The sequence below is a fragment of the Pongo abelii genome, chromosome 10, assembly GCF_028885655.2.
Source record: "Pongo abelii isolate AG06213 chromosome 10, NHGRI_mPonAbe1-v2.0_pri, whole genome shotgun sequence".
Lineage (NCBI taxonomy): Eukaryota > Metazoa > Chordata > Mammalia > Primates > Hominidae > Pongo > Pongo abelii.
In genome coordinates, this window is record NC_071995.2 from 76,222,522 (window position 1) to 76,239,976 (window position 17,455).

Consider the following 17,455-nt stretch of genomic DNA (forward strand, 5'->3'; position numbering starts at 1 on the left):
ACCTGGAAAAATACAATATCAAAAGACACAATGTGCATTTTGTGTTATCTGTGACATTATTTTCCACACACTTGACCATAAACTTTCAATTTTATGCTTTGAGTCAAAATATCAAGGGAAAACCCTTTTGAGTTATTTTTTTTCTTTCTCTTTCCTTTTTGTTTTTACAAAAAGGCTGTAAGAAATCTTTATCATCACATTAGGATTTTAGGATTCAAAATAAAAAGCCTTTGACTTTGTTCTTTAAAAGACGAGGGAAGTCTTTCCCTTTAAAGCATTATCTCCTAGCGGGTGGAGAGTGTCATGCTTCATTTTTTAGGTCCTTTACACTCTTGAATTTGATTTGTGCTTTTACAGCACAAATCCCAACATTCAGAAGGGAGATCTGCCTGCTTCAGCTGCCTGCAGCTACAGAGAATTAGTCTGTCATTCTCGGCATCGGGGAGTGCGTGTTGTGTATGTGAGGGTGTGAGTGTGTGTCCGTGTTTGAGATTGGGTGGCTGAGAGTCATTTAAATGTGCATAAGGTTAATAGTGGAAGATCTCGTACAGGCTTGGCTCAGAAACCTGTGGCATTCTATGCTGGACAGCCGTTCCCGTGCCTCTGTTTTAATTTGGCAGGATGTTTGCTGCCATGGCAGCCAGCAGCATCCACTGCAGCAGCAAGGAAGAGCCATAGATCTGAGAATGCAGGTGGAATACTAAAATGTAAGAGGCTCGTGCAGGGCTGGGCTTCAGTGCTTAATTCCTGCTCTTCCTGGGCTCCTATGCGGATGCTGTACTTGCTGCACTGTGTCAGCTCGTTAGAGTAAAGGGTTACAGACCTAGGTCAGTTAAGGGCTGGTGAAAGGCAGGGGGAAAAAAAAAAGCAAAAAGCAAGAGACCTCTCAGCTCGTGCTTCACCTCCTGGCGTTTCGGGACACAGAAGCAATAGAGGGAAATGTGGACCCATCCTCCTGCTGAGACATGTGATTGGATGAAGACGGGCAAACGTAGTTGGCTTCCTGGACTACTTTTCAGCTGGAGGAGAGTCTTTGGTGAACTCTTTTCTGCTTCAGATATATTCGAGCAAAATATTTGTAAGTACTGCTGATGAGTAAAATGATGTGTCAAGCTAAATTGGGGGCAAATAATTATATATACTATATCTCTAGAATCTTCTGTGAATGTGTGAGCTTGAGCTTTTATTGAAGTGCATGTGATAATCAAAATCAAATGGATCAGTTACAATCACAGTGTAAAAAGACAATATGAAGTCCAATTGAAAGGAAGGAGCCACTGGAAGAAACATGCAGCGGCCTGCTGAACTCTCTGTGTTCCGGAGCAAAGAAGTAAGGAGAAAGGGAGCTTGCCTTCAGAAACAAAAGTCTCTGACCAATCTTTCCCTCACCAGTGATGGGGAGAGGAGACCCACGGTGCGCATTTCCAACTGGTTTGGAAATGCTGCCAAGGCCAGCCAGAGAGAAGCCAACTATGCAGAGCGGCGCTCATTGTCCAAGTTTCTCTCGCGGTCTGTGCAGTCCCTGTATCACACCAGCAGCTCAGCCTGGAACCTCCTGCCTGCTGGGGGCAGCCAGTCAGACAGTGAAGACTTAGAGGAATTGTCTGCAAGAAGAGGCTTGGAAGGTGAGAGTGATGAAGATAGTAGGTCTGAAGATGAAAACGTGTCCTCCAAGCCAAGCAGCATCAGCAGAAGCTGGGCTGAAGAGGAAGGAGAAAGCTGTTTGCGGGAAGGGACAGCTCATCTGGATGAGGAGGTGATCCTTACCATGCTGGGTGATCTGGAACAGGCACTTTACAGTGACTTATTAGGTAAGTCCAATTTGCTCCTTAAAACGTGTATGGGATCTTAAGAAATTTCATAGTCTCTTATGAAATTATTTGCATTTGCCAAATAGCTTTCATGTTTTTAGACTGCTTTTTAAAAATACATAGTTACATTTTAAATTCCTGTTTCTTGAAATGATTTTTTTTTAATTTTTTGGTAAAACTGAGCTATGAGCACCACTGGTAAGGTTCATTTGGAGAAAATAAATTCCGGAAATCTACCATGGGCATTATTAGCCTCGCCTAGTGTCCAGTACCTTCTAGACATCCATAAATAAGTTCATTTTAAAACTCCAAACATGTTTTTCACCTACTCATTAAAGGGGCCTATTTGTTCAACTTCCCTCAAGGTGACCTTATCACAGATAAGGGATGAATAATGAAGGGCCTCCTGGGTAAATTTTCTGTAGAGTTAAGTTTCTTCTGCTGCCTTCGTGCTACTGAATAGAAGGCTTCTTTTATACCTCAGTGACAAGCCCTGTTTATTGCAGTAACACTTTCAGAAATGCAGGGGCCTCTGCTGCCTTCTACCTTTTTTCTTTTCTCTTTTGTTTCAGTGTTTGACAAAAACTAGTTCTGCATGTGCACATTATAAGTATTTAAGCTACTATGTAGATGACTATGAACTGTTTTCATACTTTAGAAACTAGGCCTTTTTGATAACATGAGTTTCAGTAGTAACTTCTGGCATAATCTTTAACTAAATAAGAAGAGGTCAAGTGATTCTATAGTTTGTGACTAAACTTTAAATGTCAACTGTGCCACCTACCTAAACGCTAACATGTGAACATTTTAATTGTTATTTCTGAATTCAGTGTTGTACCAAAATATATTTACATCATACAGTCCCTTCTTCCATAAGTATTAAATTACTGGCCATATCATATTTTACGTCAATGTGTATTTCCACAAAGGACTTCATATTGGCCTCCTTAAATTGAAAGGAATTAAACCTGGGCAGTGATCTCTTTGTTTCTGATTCATGAAACTAATGCTAAATGCAGGCTTGTTTTTACTCTTAATGTAGACCCTCCTGTTACAGGATGTTTTATGAGGTTTTCTGGATTCTTTTAGTGAACCAGTTTTAGAAGAAGAAAGCTTATAGAGACAGCAGAGGCAAATATTGTTCAATTTCTCATGTCAGTTTGGTTTTAAAAGAGTAATGTTTCCACAGTTGTCAGAATAGTGATTTCTGAATCTGAATACACCAGGTGCTCCAACACTGAAGATTTACTTTTGCACCATTGTATGATTTCTGTGATGAACTGCTTCTCATAAAGGGCTATGTGCAGCACTAAGGCGAGAGAAAGTCTTAATCTTTATGAAGCTTGAAGCTTTTTCTTTTTTGGATCCTCTGGAACTGTAGAATCAGATAATATTCCTCTTTTGCTTTTGAAGTGGTATTATTTATCTTGTTCTCAGTATCTCTTAAGTATTTACAAAGATATGAACAGAGTGCAGTCCCCTGACAGCATTTGATGCTTACTCAGTTAAATTATAGCATGCTGTGGGTGGGTGTATATATGACATGTGCCTTTTTGTGCATTAATAACTTGAAGCATTTTTGTCAGAAGGTAACCTCTCAAAGGAAGCCGGTATGCCTTGGTTTTTCAAGAGCATCTGCTTATTGTATTTATGTGATTATTCTGTTTAAGTATTTTTTCCTACTTATGCCAGTATTCAAAAATGCAAGTGAAAAAGTAAGGGGAAGTTTATTCAAATAGCTGTGATATGAATAATCATATCTCCAGATAATGAAGCATTCTGATGCAATTCCTTAAATAATGATCCATGTTAAGTTGTTGAATATATCTACGCCCACGGCACGCAGGAATTCCAGAATTTCTACCACGTGCTTCAATAGGTTCTGCTTACTACTCAAAATGGCCTCTTCCAAGTTAGTTTTTAGATGGGGTTCCTTGAGGTTAATACTTTACTCTTAGATATCCTCCTAAATCAGACAGATTAAGGTTTGTCCTATAACCGTATAGGAGCACATTTTAAAAGTAACTATAAAGCTTTTGGCCATATTTTGCTATTTTTCTCCAAAGTGTGAAGATTAACCAGAGGAGTTTAAAAATTTTCGTCCAAATCACTACTAGGGCCATCCACAAAACTGGAGTTACTTCACACAATAAATCAGGAAGCTGTACTCTATATAACATTTGTAATATGGATGGGGTAGAGGGCATAATTCTCTGAGAATAAGGTTTATTCATATAGATTTGATTTCCTATTAAAAGATGGCAATGCTGGCAGTGTTAATTACAATGTGTATAATTAAAGCCTAAAAATTAAGAGCAAGATCACAGATTAAATGGTCTGTCTGCCACGAAATAGTAACGTAGGAGTACCAAATTGACGCTGTTATTTTTTTTCTCTACTAAGAACACCTTATGAGCAGTGAGAAAGCACTTTGCACCAATGTTAAAAACTCAAGTAGATTTCAGAATATACCATTCTGGAAAATGTGTGGAAGCCATTCCATTGTATTTGACACACAGGAAGCCTCTTTCAGGAATAATGGTTGACTTTGAGATTATACAAGTAGGAGGAGACACAACATTGCTATGATTAAATGCATTTCTCATGTGCATTTTTCTGGTAACTTTCATTGTTGCTAAACATTTAATTTTATTTTTGCTTTTATATTTGGACTTTGCAATTGTGTTTTTCCCTCAAAGCCTCTGGACCTCACTCAGATACAAATTTATAGGATATTTAAGACCATGCAATCAGTCCTTAGGGGGTTTGTAAGTACATTTAGTTTTATCTTGCCTTTTGTGGGTCATTGAAAACATTTACTGCAATAAATTTTGCTTTGGTTATTATCTTTCATGACATGAATAAGGCAGCAGTTATGTTTTGCTCAATAGGTGTTGGGAAGAAAAGGTCCATTTGTCTGTCATGAGGAGGGCAGTGTCCTCAGTGAATGTCATGATGAAAAAAACCTAAGGAATGAGGGAGGCTTTGGTTCTAAAACATGAGAGAAACCAGATAAACAATGAATTCAGTTAGAAGAATCCAAGGATTTAAGATATCTGTTGGATTGGAAAAAAGAAATTGAAAAGGAAATGAAGTAGATGTGAAAATATATTTAGTGAAACAGCATGTCTGAAAATACAACGTTCTTAAAATTAATATAAAAAGATGGAACATAATTGAGATATTAATTTTAATATTCCAGTTGGCAAGTGATTGAGACGCAGCTGGATTACAACTTAAAAGTTTTCCGGGGGGAAGGGGGAAAGTGATAGGAACATGTAATGATGCGTTCTAGGAATCTGTGTGAGGTCAATTACTTGTACCTCCCCCCACCAAGTAAAAAAAAGGTCATCTCAATATACTCCTTCTTTCATAACTTTTTATCTTTCACCTACAATCTAAGATGCCAATAACTGTATGAAATCTTTCGTATTGAATCTTAGGTTTAGTGCTTCTCCAATTTTGTCCCCTTCACTACTTATTTTGACCCAGTTTGAATAAATTTCTTCTTTGTATGTCTCTTCCTTGACTGTAATAATTTTATTTCCAGTCTGTAAGATTTTCTCTACAAAACTTATTTTTCTTCACAGTTCTCTCAGATTATTTGGAAGTGAAAGGTAGACTTCTTTATAGCCATCTCTGAAATACCCTGTATTATGTGTATGAGGAGAAGTATGGGAAGAATTTCCAGAAAGAATGTGATCAGTCTCAAGGGTTATTAACAGTTCTGAGTTCTAAAAGAGTAATGTTAATCTATAGGATTAGTGATTGAGTGAATTTAATTAGTGTAGAGAAAGTTTGTCATGTGCATGAGATCCCAACATGTGTTTTATTATTCTTTAAAAATATTTACTTCAGGAAAGTTTCTTAGTACTTTATGTTTGAAATAATGATGTTATTATTAAGTATACTTTAATTGTTCAAATGATTTGCAAATTCAAGGGAAGAAATTTACATGCTGGCAGCAGGATGGTGGCTGTTTTGTCAATCACCCAAAGTGAGGAATAATGAACAAAGTAGTAATGTTTGCCTGAAAAATATAGTAAAGTAATTAGCAGTTGTCTTGCAATATTTGAGTGGCTGCCTTGGTAAAGACAGTGTAAATTTGTTCATTTGGTTTCAGATCCACTGGAACCACAGGGTGGAAGTTTAAGGGAGACAAATTTTTGCTTATCCCCCATAAATGTTTTACATTTTGACCTGCTACTGGAAGGAGCTATCTCTTACTGGTGAGGTGGAGGCCTTTCCAGTGTTGGGGTTTTCAGGCAGAGGCAGATGGCCTTGTCCCATGTGAGACAGATGAATGCTATGGCCAAGAGCTAAGGCAAGACAGTCTCTGAAATCCCCACCAACCGTATGATTGTGATGATAAGTGTTAAAGGGGCACATTTGTTATAGATTTTTAAAAATCTGGCCTGAGTATTAAGGAAGTAAATTAACAGGTTAAATAGCTATATTCCTAAAACAGATTATAGATATGCATTTTGACTTCTCTATGTGACAATTTTCATATATGTAATGTATGTATTTCAATAGTATGTAATGTATGTATTTCAATAGTATGTAATTTAATACATACTATTTTTTGCTTTTCTTTTTGTTCCCTTTTTTTCTTCCATCCTCTTTCCATTCCATTCCCTTCCCAGCCATCCCATCTACTTCCTTTTTTTCTGTCTCCTCTCCTTCCCTGTCCCTCTCTTAATCTATTCATTCCAATTCCCTCCTTCCTTTCTGTTTTCACTTTTATTGAAAGTGCCCATAACTAGACATCCTCTTCAGTCCAAATTGAACAGAATAAAAACTGTGCTTCCACTACTCTCTTTTCATGTTCTTCCTATTATCTAGACTCACTGGCTTTAGAAGGTCACTAGCTTGGGGAAATATTGTATGACTATAAACAAAATGGCTTAAGGACACTTCTGCCCCCAGTTGTTAGGTGGTGACTGTATCAGGCCAGCGTTAGTCATACTTGCAGAGCTATTTGTTTCATGCTCATTAGATACAAACATTTTGGGTTTAGATGCCTAGGAATTTACTTGAACTCTAGTATCATTGGTAGAACTGTAGAAACTGGAGAAGTAATTAAAAATAAAACCATTCAATGTTGTCAGTCTTTGTCCATGAGTCTAATAAAAGACTTCAAAAGCTATTGCTTCCATAAGAAAAGACCTCAGCAGGGCATGGTGGCTCACGCCTGAAATCCCAGCACTTTGCAAGGCCAAGGCGGGCAGATCATTTGAGGTCAGGAGTTCGAGAGCATTATGACCAACATGGTGAAACCCCATCTCTACTAAACACAAAAATTAGCCGGGCATGGTGGCGAGGGCCTGATATCAGCTACTTGAGAGGCTGAAGCAGGGGAATCGCTTGAATTCCAGAGGTGGAGGTTGCAGTGATCCAAGATGACGCCACTGCACTCCAGCCTGCGCAAAAGAGTGAGACTCTTGTCTAAAAATAAAAATAAAATAAAAAAATAAAAGGCCTCTAGTTTATTCCCCAGATTCCAAATGTGTACTTTCTACATAAGGCAAATTTACCTCAAGTATTCTGAGTACACCTAGAACACCTTGAAATAATTAGGATCCTAATGATCATAGATTTTTTTTGTTTTACTTTAAGTTCTGGGATACATGTGCAGAATGTGCGGTTTGTTACATAGATATATACATGCCGTGGTGGTTTGCTGCACGCATCAACCCGTCATCTACATTAGGTATTTCTCCTAATGCTATTCCTCCCCTTGCCCCCCCGCCCCACGCATGAACAGGCCCCGGTGTGTGATGTCCCCCTCCCTGTGTCCATGTCTTCTCATTGTTCAACTCCCACTTGTGATTGAGAACATGTGGTGTTCAGTTTTCTGTTCCTGTGTTAGTTTGCAGAGAATGGTTTCTAGTTTCATCCATGTCCCTGCAAAGGACATGAACTCATCCATTTTTATGGCTGCATAGTATTCCATGGTGTATATGTGCCACATTTTCTTTATGCAGTCTATCATTGATGGGCATTTGGGTTGGTTCCAAGTCTTTGCTGCTGTGAACAGTGGTGCAATAAACATACGTGTGCATGTGTCTTTATAATAGAATCATTTATAATCCTTTGGTTATATACTCATTAATGGGATTCCTGGATCAAATGGTATTTCTGGTTCTAGATCCTTGAGGAATTGCCACACTGTCTTCCACAGTGATTGAACTAATATATACTCCCACCAACCGTGTAAAGGTGTTCCTGTTTCTCCACATCCCCTCTAGCATCTGTTGTTTCTTGACTTTTTAATGATCGCCATTCTAACCAGCGTGAGATGGTATCTCATTGTGATTTTGATTTGCATTTCTCTAATGACCAGTGGATGATGAGCTTTCTTTCATGTTTGTTGGCTGCATAAATGTCTTCTTTTGAGAGGTGTCTGTTCATATACTTCGCCCACTTTTTGATGGGGTTGTTTTTTTCTTGTAAATTTGTTTAAGTTCCTTGTAGATTCTGAATATTAGCCCTTTGTCAGATGGATAGATTGCAAAAATTGTCTCCCATTCTGTAGGTTGCCTGTTTACTCTGATGATAGTTTCTTTTGCTGTGCAGAATTTCCTTAGTTTAATTAGATCCCATTTGTCAATTTTGGCTTTTGTCGCCATTGCTTTTGGTGTTTTAGTCATGAAGTCTTTGCCCATGCCTATGTCCTGAATGGTATTGCCTATGTTTTCTTCTAGGGTTTTTATGGTTTTAGGTCTTAGGTTTAATCCATCTTGAGTTAATTTTTGTATAAAGTGTAAGGAAGGGATCCAGTTTCAGTTATCTGCATATGGCTAGCCAGTTTTCCCAGCACCATTTGTTAAATAGGGAATCCTTTCCCCATTGCTTGTGTGTGTTAGGTTTGTCAAAGATCAGATGGTTGTAGATGTGTGGTGTTATTTCTGAGGGCTCTATTCTGTTTCATTGGTCTATATATCTGTTTTGGTACCAGTACCATGCTGTTTTGGTTACTGTGTCCCTGGAGTGTACTTTGAAGTCAGGTAGCATGATGCTTCCAGCTTTGTTCTTTTTCTTTAGGATTATCTTGTCTATACGGGCTCTTTATTGGTTCCATATGAAATTTAAAGTAGTTTTTTGTAACTCTATAAATAAAGTCAATGGTAGCTTTGTGGGGATAGCATTGAATCTCTAAATTACTTTGGACAGTATGACCATTTTCATGATATTGATTCTTCCTATCCGTGAGCATGGAATGTTTTTTCGTTTGTTTGTGTCCTCTCTTATTTCCTTGAGCAGTGGTTTGTAGTTCTTTTTGAAGAGGTCCTTCACATACCATTAAGTGGTATTTCTAAGTATTTTATTCTCTTTGTAACAATTGTGAATGGGAGTTTATTCATGATTTGGCTCTCTGTTTGTCTGTTATTGGTGTATAGGAATGCTTGTGATTTTCACACGTTGATTTTGTATCCTGAGACTTTGCTAAATTCGCTTATCAGCTTAAGGAGTTTTTGGCTGAGAAGATGGGGTTTTCTAAATATAAAATCATGTCATCTGCAAACAGAGACAATTTGACTTCCTCTCTTCCTATCTGAATACGCTTTATTTCTTTCTCTTGCCTGATTACCATTGCCAGAACTTCCAATACTATGTTGAATAGGAGTGGTGAGGGAGGGCATCCTTGTCTTGTGCAGTTTTCAAAGGGAATGCTTCCAGCTTTTGCCCATTCAGTATGATATTGGCTGTGTGTCTGTCATAAATAGCCCTTATTATTTTGAGATACATTCCATCAATATCTAATAATTGAGAGTTCTTAGCATGAAGGGGTGTTGAATTTTATCGAAGGCCTTTTCTGCATCTATTGAGATAATCATGTGGTTTTTGCAATTGGTTCTGTTTATGTGATGGATTACGTTTATTGATTTGCATCTGTTGAACCAGCCTTGCATCCCAGCGATGAACCCAACTTGATCGTGGTGGATAAGCTTTTTTTTTTTTGAGGCGGAGTCTTGCTCCATCACACCGGCTGGAGTGCAGTGGCACGATCTCTGCTCACTGCAACCTCTGCCTCCTAGGTACAAGTGATTCTCCTGCCTCAGCCTCCCAAGTAGCTGGGATTGCAGGTGCGTGCCACCATACCCAGCTAATTTTGTATTTTTAGTAGAGATGGGGTTTCACCATGTTGGCCAGGATTGTCTGGAACTCCTGACCTCGTGATCCGCCCATCTCAGCCTCCCAAAGTGCTGTGATTACAAGCGTGAGCCACCGCACCTGGCCAGTGGATAAGCTTTTTGATGTGCTGCTGGATTCAGTTTGCCAGTATGTGATTGTGGATTTTTGCATCGATGTTCATCAGGGGTATTGGCCTGAAATTTTCTTTTTCTGTTGTGTCTCTGCCAGGTTTTGGTATCAGGATGACGCTGGCCTCATAAAATGAGTTAGGGAGGTGTCCCTCTTTTTCTATTGATTGGAATAGTTTCAGAAGGAATGGTACCAGCTCCTCTTTGTAGCTCTGTTAGAATTAGACTGTGAATCCGTCTGGTCCTGGGCTTTTTTTTGGTTGGTAGGCTATTAATTACTGCCTCAATTTCAGAACTTGTTACTGGTCTATTCAGGGATTCGACTTCTCCTGGTTTACTCTTGGGAGGGTGTATATGTCCAGGAATTTATCCATTTCTTCTAGATTTTCTAGTTTATTTGCATAGTAGTGTTTATAGTATTTTTTGATGGTAGTTTTTATTTCTGTGGGATCAGTGGTGATATCCCCTTTATCATTCTTTAATACATCTATTAGATTCTTCTCTGTTTTCTTCTTTATTAGTCTGGCTAGCAGTCTATCTATTTTGTTAATCTTTTCAAAAACCAGCTCTGGATTTATTGATTTTTTTGAAGGGTTTTTGTGTCTCTCTCTCCTTCAGTTCTGCTCTGATCTTAGTTATTTCTTGCCTTCTTCTAGCTTTTGAATTTGTTTGCTCTTGCTTCTCTAGTTCTTTTAATTGTGATGTTAGGGTGTTGATCTTTAGATATTTCCTGCTTTCTCCTGTGGGCATTTAGTGCTATACATTTCCCTCTAAACACAGCTTTAGCTGTGTCCCAGACATTCTGGTATGTGGTTTCTTTATTCTCATTGGTTTCAAATAACTTATTGATTTCTGCCTTAATTTCCTTCTTTACCCAGTGGTCATTCAGGAGCAGGTTGTTCAGTTTCTATGTGGTTGTACAGTTTTAAGTCAGTTTCTTAACCCTGAGTTCTAATTTGATTGCACTGTGGTCTGAGAGACTATTTGTTAGGATTTCCGGTTTTTTACATTTGCTGAGGAGTGTTTTACTTCCAATTATGTGATCAGTTTTAGAATAAGTGCGATGTGGTGCTGAGAAGAATGTATATTCTGTTTATTTGGGGTGGAGAGTTCTGTAGATGTCTGTTAGGTCCACTTGGTCCAGAGTTGATTTCAAGTCCTGAATATCTTTTGTTAATTTTCTGTCTCATTGATCTGTTTCATACTGACAGTGGGGTGTTAAAGTCTCCCACTATTATTGTGTGGGAGTCCAAGTCTCTTTGTAGGTCTCTAAGAACTTGCTTTATGAATCTGGTTGCTTCTGTTTTGGGTGCATATATATTTAGGATAGTTAGCTTTTCTTGTTGCATTGATCCCTTTACCATTATGCAATGTCCTTTGTCTTTTTTTATATTTGTTGGTTTAAAGTCTGTTTTATCGGAGTCTAGAATTGTAACCCCTGCTTTTATTTGCTTTCCATTTGCTTGGTAAATATTCCTCCATCCCTTTATTTTGAGCCTATGTGAGTCTTTGCACATGAAGCTTATGAAGCTTAGTTTGGCTGGATATGAAATTCTGGGTTGAAAATTCTCTTCTTTAAGAATGTTGAGGCTAAGTGTGGTGGCTCACGCTTGTAATCCCAGCACTTTGAGAGGCCGAGGCAGGCGGATCATGAGGTCAGGATATTGAGACCATCCTGGCTAACATGGTGAAACCCCATCTCTACTAAAAATACAAAAAAATTATCCGAGCCTGGCGACGGGCGCCTGTAGTCCCAGCTACTCAGGAGGCTGAGGCAGGAGAATGGTGTGAACCCGGTATGGCAATTGCCCCTCCCCCCACCAAGCTCCAGGGTCCCAGGTGTCCTTCAGACTGCTGTGCTGGCAATGAGAATTTCAAGCCAGTGGATCTTAGCTTGCTGGGCTCCATGGGGGTGGGATCCACTGAGCTAGACCACTTAGCTCCCTGGCTTCAGCCCCCTTTCCAGGGGAGTGGATTGTTCTGTCTCGCTGGCATTCCAGGTGCTACTGGGGTATGAAAAAAAAAACTCCTGCAGCTTCCTCGGTGTCTGCCCAAATGGCTGCCCAGTTTTGTGCTTGAAACTCAGGCCCTTGGTGGTGTAGACACCCAATGGAATCTCCTGGTGTGCAGGTTGTGAAGACCATGGGAAAAGCATAGTATCTGGGCTGGATAGCTCCGTCCCTCAAGGCACAGTCCCTCATGACTTCCCTTGGCTAGGGGAGGGAGTTCCCCAACCCTTTGCACTTCCCAGGTGAGGCAACATCCCACCCTGCTTCTGCTCATCCTCTGTGGGCTGCATCCACTGTCTAATCAGTCCCTATGAGATGAGCCTTGTACCTCAGTTGGAAATGCAGAAATCACCTGCCTTCTGTGTAGATCTCACTGGGAGCTGCAGACTGGAGCTGTTCCTATTCAGCCATCTTTCTCAGGTCATAATCATAGATTTTTAGTTAATCCCAGCAACGCGGATTAGTAAACAGCATATTTCCAAGTGATTTTTTTTTTATTTTAAGGTCAAACCTACAAAATATTATAGTGTTATCACCACTTAAAATTATTACTTGTGATACTATGTTTGTCTCTATTCACATTTTATTTGTAGAAAGAATTATAATTTGTAGGTAATAATAGTTATTTGAAATGTATTACATATCCTTTTACTTTTAAGAAGAGGTGACTTGCTTATCTAGGTATACAATTATTTTGAGGATAGTAAATGTCATGAATAGCAGATTTATCATGTTGCTTTCCTAGGTGAAGACCCTGAAACAAGGAGAATGAGAACAGTTAAAAACATAGCAGATTTGAGGCAGAATTTAGAAGAGACTATGTCCAGTCTTCGTGGGACTCAGATAAGCCACAGGTTTTTTTCAATTTTGCATATATTTGAGCCAATAAAGAAAAAATAATTACAAACAAACATTTAACTTTTCTTATAATGACAGAGATGGTATTTCAATTTCCCCTTACTATTTTCTCCCTTGTTTTATATCAGATTGATTGGTAATTATCCTTAAACTGAGAATTCACAGTATATAACTATTTATCTTTTATCTCTATCTCTATCTGCTATCTATGTCTTTTTCAGTATAATTTCCAGTACTGCAACTACCACCACCACTGTTAAGTGGATTTGTAATACCTGTCCTAGAAAACAGTGGCACAAGTTGCACTTGAAATGCATCTGGGCAGGGTGGTAGACAGACATTCAAACATAATTGTAGTTAACTTTCAGAATAGGTCTGGGAAGGTTACAGTGAGTTAAGGATTTGTTGAAAATGTAAAACAATATGTTGTTTTACCCAAGGTGTACTGATGGCCTTTCTTTTGAAAACAAACAAAAAGCTATAAAATGTATGCCCCTTTCCACAGTTTGACCTCAAAATTAACATAGAGTTTAGCTTTCAGGAAGATGACGTGTTTATAAGAGATGACCCTCAACTCTAGCCTTTTCTATCTTTGTGCATTCTAGGTTATGGCCCTAAGTGAACCAGAGTATAGTTATTTCTCCATTTTATTTGACAGCACCCTGGAGACAACATTTGACAGCACTGTGACAACAGAAGTGAATGGAAGGACCATACCCAACTTGACAAGTCGACCCACCCCCATGACCTGGAGGTTGGGCCAGGCATGTCCGCGACTTCAGGCGGGAGATGCTCCCTCCCTGGGTGCTGGCTATCCTCGCAGTGGTACCAGTCGATTCATCCACACAGACCCCTCGAGGTTCATGTATACCACGCCTCTCCGTCGAGCTGCTGTCTCTAGGCTGGGAAACATGTCACAGATTGACATGAGTGAGAAAGCAAGCAGTGACCTGGACATGTCTTCTGAAGTCGATGTGGGTGGATATATGAGTGATGGTGATATCCTTGGGAAAAGTCTCAGGACTGATGACATCAACAGTGGGTAAGTGGCCCTGTTCTCCATCAGCATTGTGTGAAGAGGGGAGGTGGTCTACTAGAATGCATTCACTATAAACAAATGTGTAAGTTTGCCCAGAAAGTCATGAGAAAATATGAGATATCTGAGGTTATTGAGAGTGTTGAAGGGCCCTTCCTCTGTTCATTCATGGAGAGTAAAGAATCCAAGATTTCTATAAATTCATTATAAGCCACTAAGTTTTTCTGTTGTTGAGAGAAACACGTGTGGCTTCTGTTTTTCAGAGTGATTTTCACATGCTTCTTAAGTAACAGATTTTGTGGTGAAGGACGTGGGAAGGAGACAGGAGGAGTTTTGCTGATTTGCTTGATTTTTTTTCTTTTTTAGCTTGTTAGAAGCTGCCTGTAACTGCTTTGAGAAACAAATATTTTCTTACTGTCTTCAATTATGCATCGCCAATTTAACTTGAGGGAAAAATCACTTTGGAGTTGAAAGTTTCACTCTATTCATTTTCTTTTGATGGTATCAGATTTCAATACATCTCAGACCCTGTTTTTCTTCTGTGTCCTATTACATTCCAAAACATGTTGTGATTGTAAAACTCTTATCGTATATTAACAATTTGGGATATTTGGCATAATCAGAGAATAGGCCCAAAGGGAGGCAATAGGATATTCTGTTAATAATTATAATTGCCATTTTTAGCATTTCCTGTTATGTACTATGCTCTTGTTAAGTGCTTTGAAGATATTATTTTACTCTTCTTTCCCACCACCAGCAATGCTTATGAGGTAGATGTTTTTATACACGTTCTATGGATAAGGAAACTGAGTCTAATTGGCCCCGGCTCGGACCTAACGCTAGGGAAATGGCAGACCTGCATTAGAACTCAGCTATGTCTGACTTCAAACACAGGCTCAGTAATATGTGGAACAGCTTCCCAACTAACTTTGTCTATAAACTTTGTGTGAGTCTGGATTTTGACCTACTCTTTGTCTTTATGCATCTGAGAGGACCCATGAAGGAAATAATTCTATATAAGTGACCCTTCCTGACTTCATTCATGAAAAGCTGATGTTTGAATGGTGACATGACCTAAAAAAGAGTACAAAATAGCTTTTGATTAGATTTATAGCTTTGCTCTGATATCCTGATACCTACTAGTCCATTCCTGGTATCCACCCTACCTGACTTTCTAAAAATTTAGATTATAGAGGCTAATTATGATTAATTAAGATAGGTTGTTGTTCAGTTGCCACTGGATTCAGAGCGCCTAGTTTGAATCTCTCCCATTCACTATCTGTGGACCCCTTGGGAACCTAACGTATCCAAATTACTTTTTGTCATCTAGAATAAGGATAAAATTGTACCATCTTCATGAAGTTGTTAGGATCATCCACAAATTTTAGTTTGCACAATGCTTGACATGATACAAGCACTCAATAAATTTATCATCTTCCTCTTTATCATCACTATTACATTTATTATCATTAATAACCATACCAATTTTTGGTTGTTGTTAGTTATAATTATCATTTTTGTATGTATTTAACATAGCCTAGGAGGCAATGCCCAGTTCAGAAAACATAATGGCAAAGCAAGAGTGTCTAAGGCACACTCTTTCTCTGATCTCTCTCTTCTTTCTTCTCCATTTTTCCACTCTATCCCCTCTTCTCTTTTTTTTCTCAATCTCCTTAAATGTGGACGTATGTGTGAATTCAATTTTATATTCACTATTCAAATATATTTGTATGGCTAATTATATACATAAGTATACCCATATAATATATATAAAGATATATATACAAAGGCTGGGCACGGTGGCTCATGCCTGTAATCCCAGCACTTTGGGAAGCCAAGGCAGATGGATCACCTGAGGTCAGGAGTTCAAGACCAGCCTGTCCAACATGGCAAAAACCCACCTCTACTAAAAAAGTTAGCCAGGCATGGTGGCGTTTGCCTGTATTCCCAGCTACTTGGGAGGCTGAGGCAGGAGAACCACCTGAAACCAGGAGGCAGAAGTTGCAGTGAGCTGAGATTGCACCACTGCACCACTCCAGCCTGGGTGACAGAGTGAAACTCTGTCTAAATATATATATATATATATATTAAATAAATATGTATGTATGTATGTATGTATACGTGTGTGTATGTATGTGTATGTATGTATATATACCTATGTGTACTCAGTATCATTATTCATGATACTTCTCTTCTATGAAGTCACCACAAACACTGCATTAGTGAATACTGAACTATTGCCCCAGTAGAGATATAGGTTTTGGTTCCTGTGAGCATTTGGCCACAATATTTTTGTCAACTGATCAATACATAAACTTGCTTTAAGTGTGTCTCTCTTTGAAGACACCTTATTTAATACATACTATTGATTCATTCACATGGAACTCACAGCCAACAGCACTATAACTCAGGCCGGAATGAAGCTTATCTAGTGCATATTTTCTCTGTGAGACGCATTGAAGACTTCTTGCAATTAGGAACATAATATGATACTTCAGCACCAAGTTTGGGGACCATTTTAAACAGCACAATTCTCAGCATAAAAACACAAAAAATGTGGAAAACGTGGCACTAAATAGGCCATAGAAGAACATTTGTTGTGATATTAGAGCTGATACAAGAAGGCAGAGTATCACTTTGTTTAGCCTTAGCTGGAAACGTCTGAGACTCATTTTTTTTCACTGTTCTGTTCATATCCATGAATGGCTGTGAAAGTGCTATGAGTTTAGATTTTGTGGCTACATATAAATTTTAGCAAGTAGGCAACTTCACGAATATAGAATTTGTGAATAATGATGATTGACTATATATACTCACACTCATGTAGAATGTTTATCTGGAGAGTGACAGCATATCTTGGGAGCAGTTTGAATAAGAAATCAAGGGACATCTACAATGCAATATGTTGGGAATTTCAAAAGGCTTATAGGGATAAAAATTGAGCTAAGAGTTCAGAATGAGGAGAAAGTACTAAACCCTCACATGAAATAGAAAGGAGTGAATAAGAAAAAGAAACATTTTAGTTCTTTTTTCTGATTTAAAAGCTATAGACAAAGGAGATGTATTTAAAATACATATATAAGAAAAGTACAAACATAGAAGGTATAAATTATTCAGTAAGCTTGCATAATATGTGCTTTTCAGAATCAAAGGGACAGTGGATTAGATGATATTGATGATTTTTCTCTTAACTGAGAGTCATGGAACATGAATATTTAAAGGTAATGTTTTAGAGATAGGCACTATTTTGACAGACCTTAACATCATTATGCTAAGAAGTTTAAACTACACTATAAGCTATGTAAAATACTGTATCTTAGAGATTACTAAATAGTCATAGAACATGGCGTGAGGATGGTGATGGCTTTTGAAGGCCACTTTATGGGAAATATGCAAAGCGAATTCAGGGGAGAAACTCGGGGGTTCAATTTAAGGAACTAGTGCAAGAGCTCTGGCTCAAGCTCATAAGATTAG

General features: G+C 38.6%; 1 protein-coding gene across 12 annotated transcripts in view; it reads left to right on the forward strand.

The window, feature by feature from the left end:
* The window catches only part of NAV3 (neuron navigator 3), a 924,032-nt gene that overhangs the window by 743,291 nt on the left and 163,286 nt on the right, over nt 1-17,455 (forward strand). For 11 of the 12 annotated variants that reach the window (XM_024256848.3, XM_063712200.1, XM_024256849.3 and 8 more), the window contains 2 exons: nt 12,833-12,941; nt 13,604-13,987. In XM_024256848.3, coding sequence (XP_024112616.2) covers nt 12,833-12,941; nt 13,604-13,987 — 493 coding nt within the window. Of the gene's footprint in view, nt 1-122; nt 1,812-12,832; nt 12,942-13,603; nt 13,988-17,455 lie in introns of those variants that run through there. The other variant, XM_063712207.1, reaches the window with a different exon arrangement.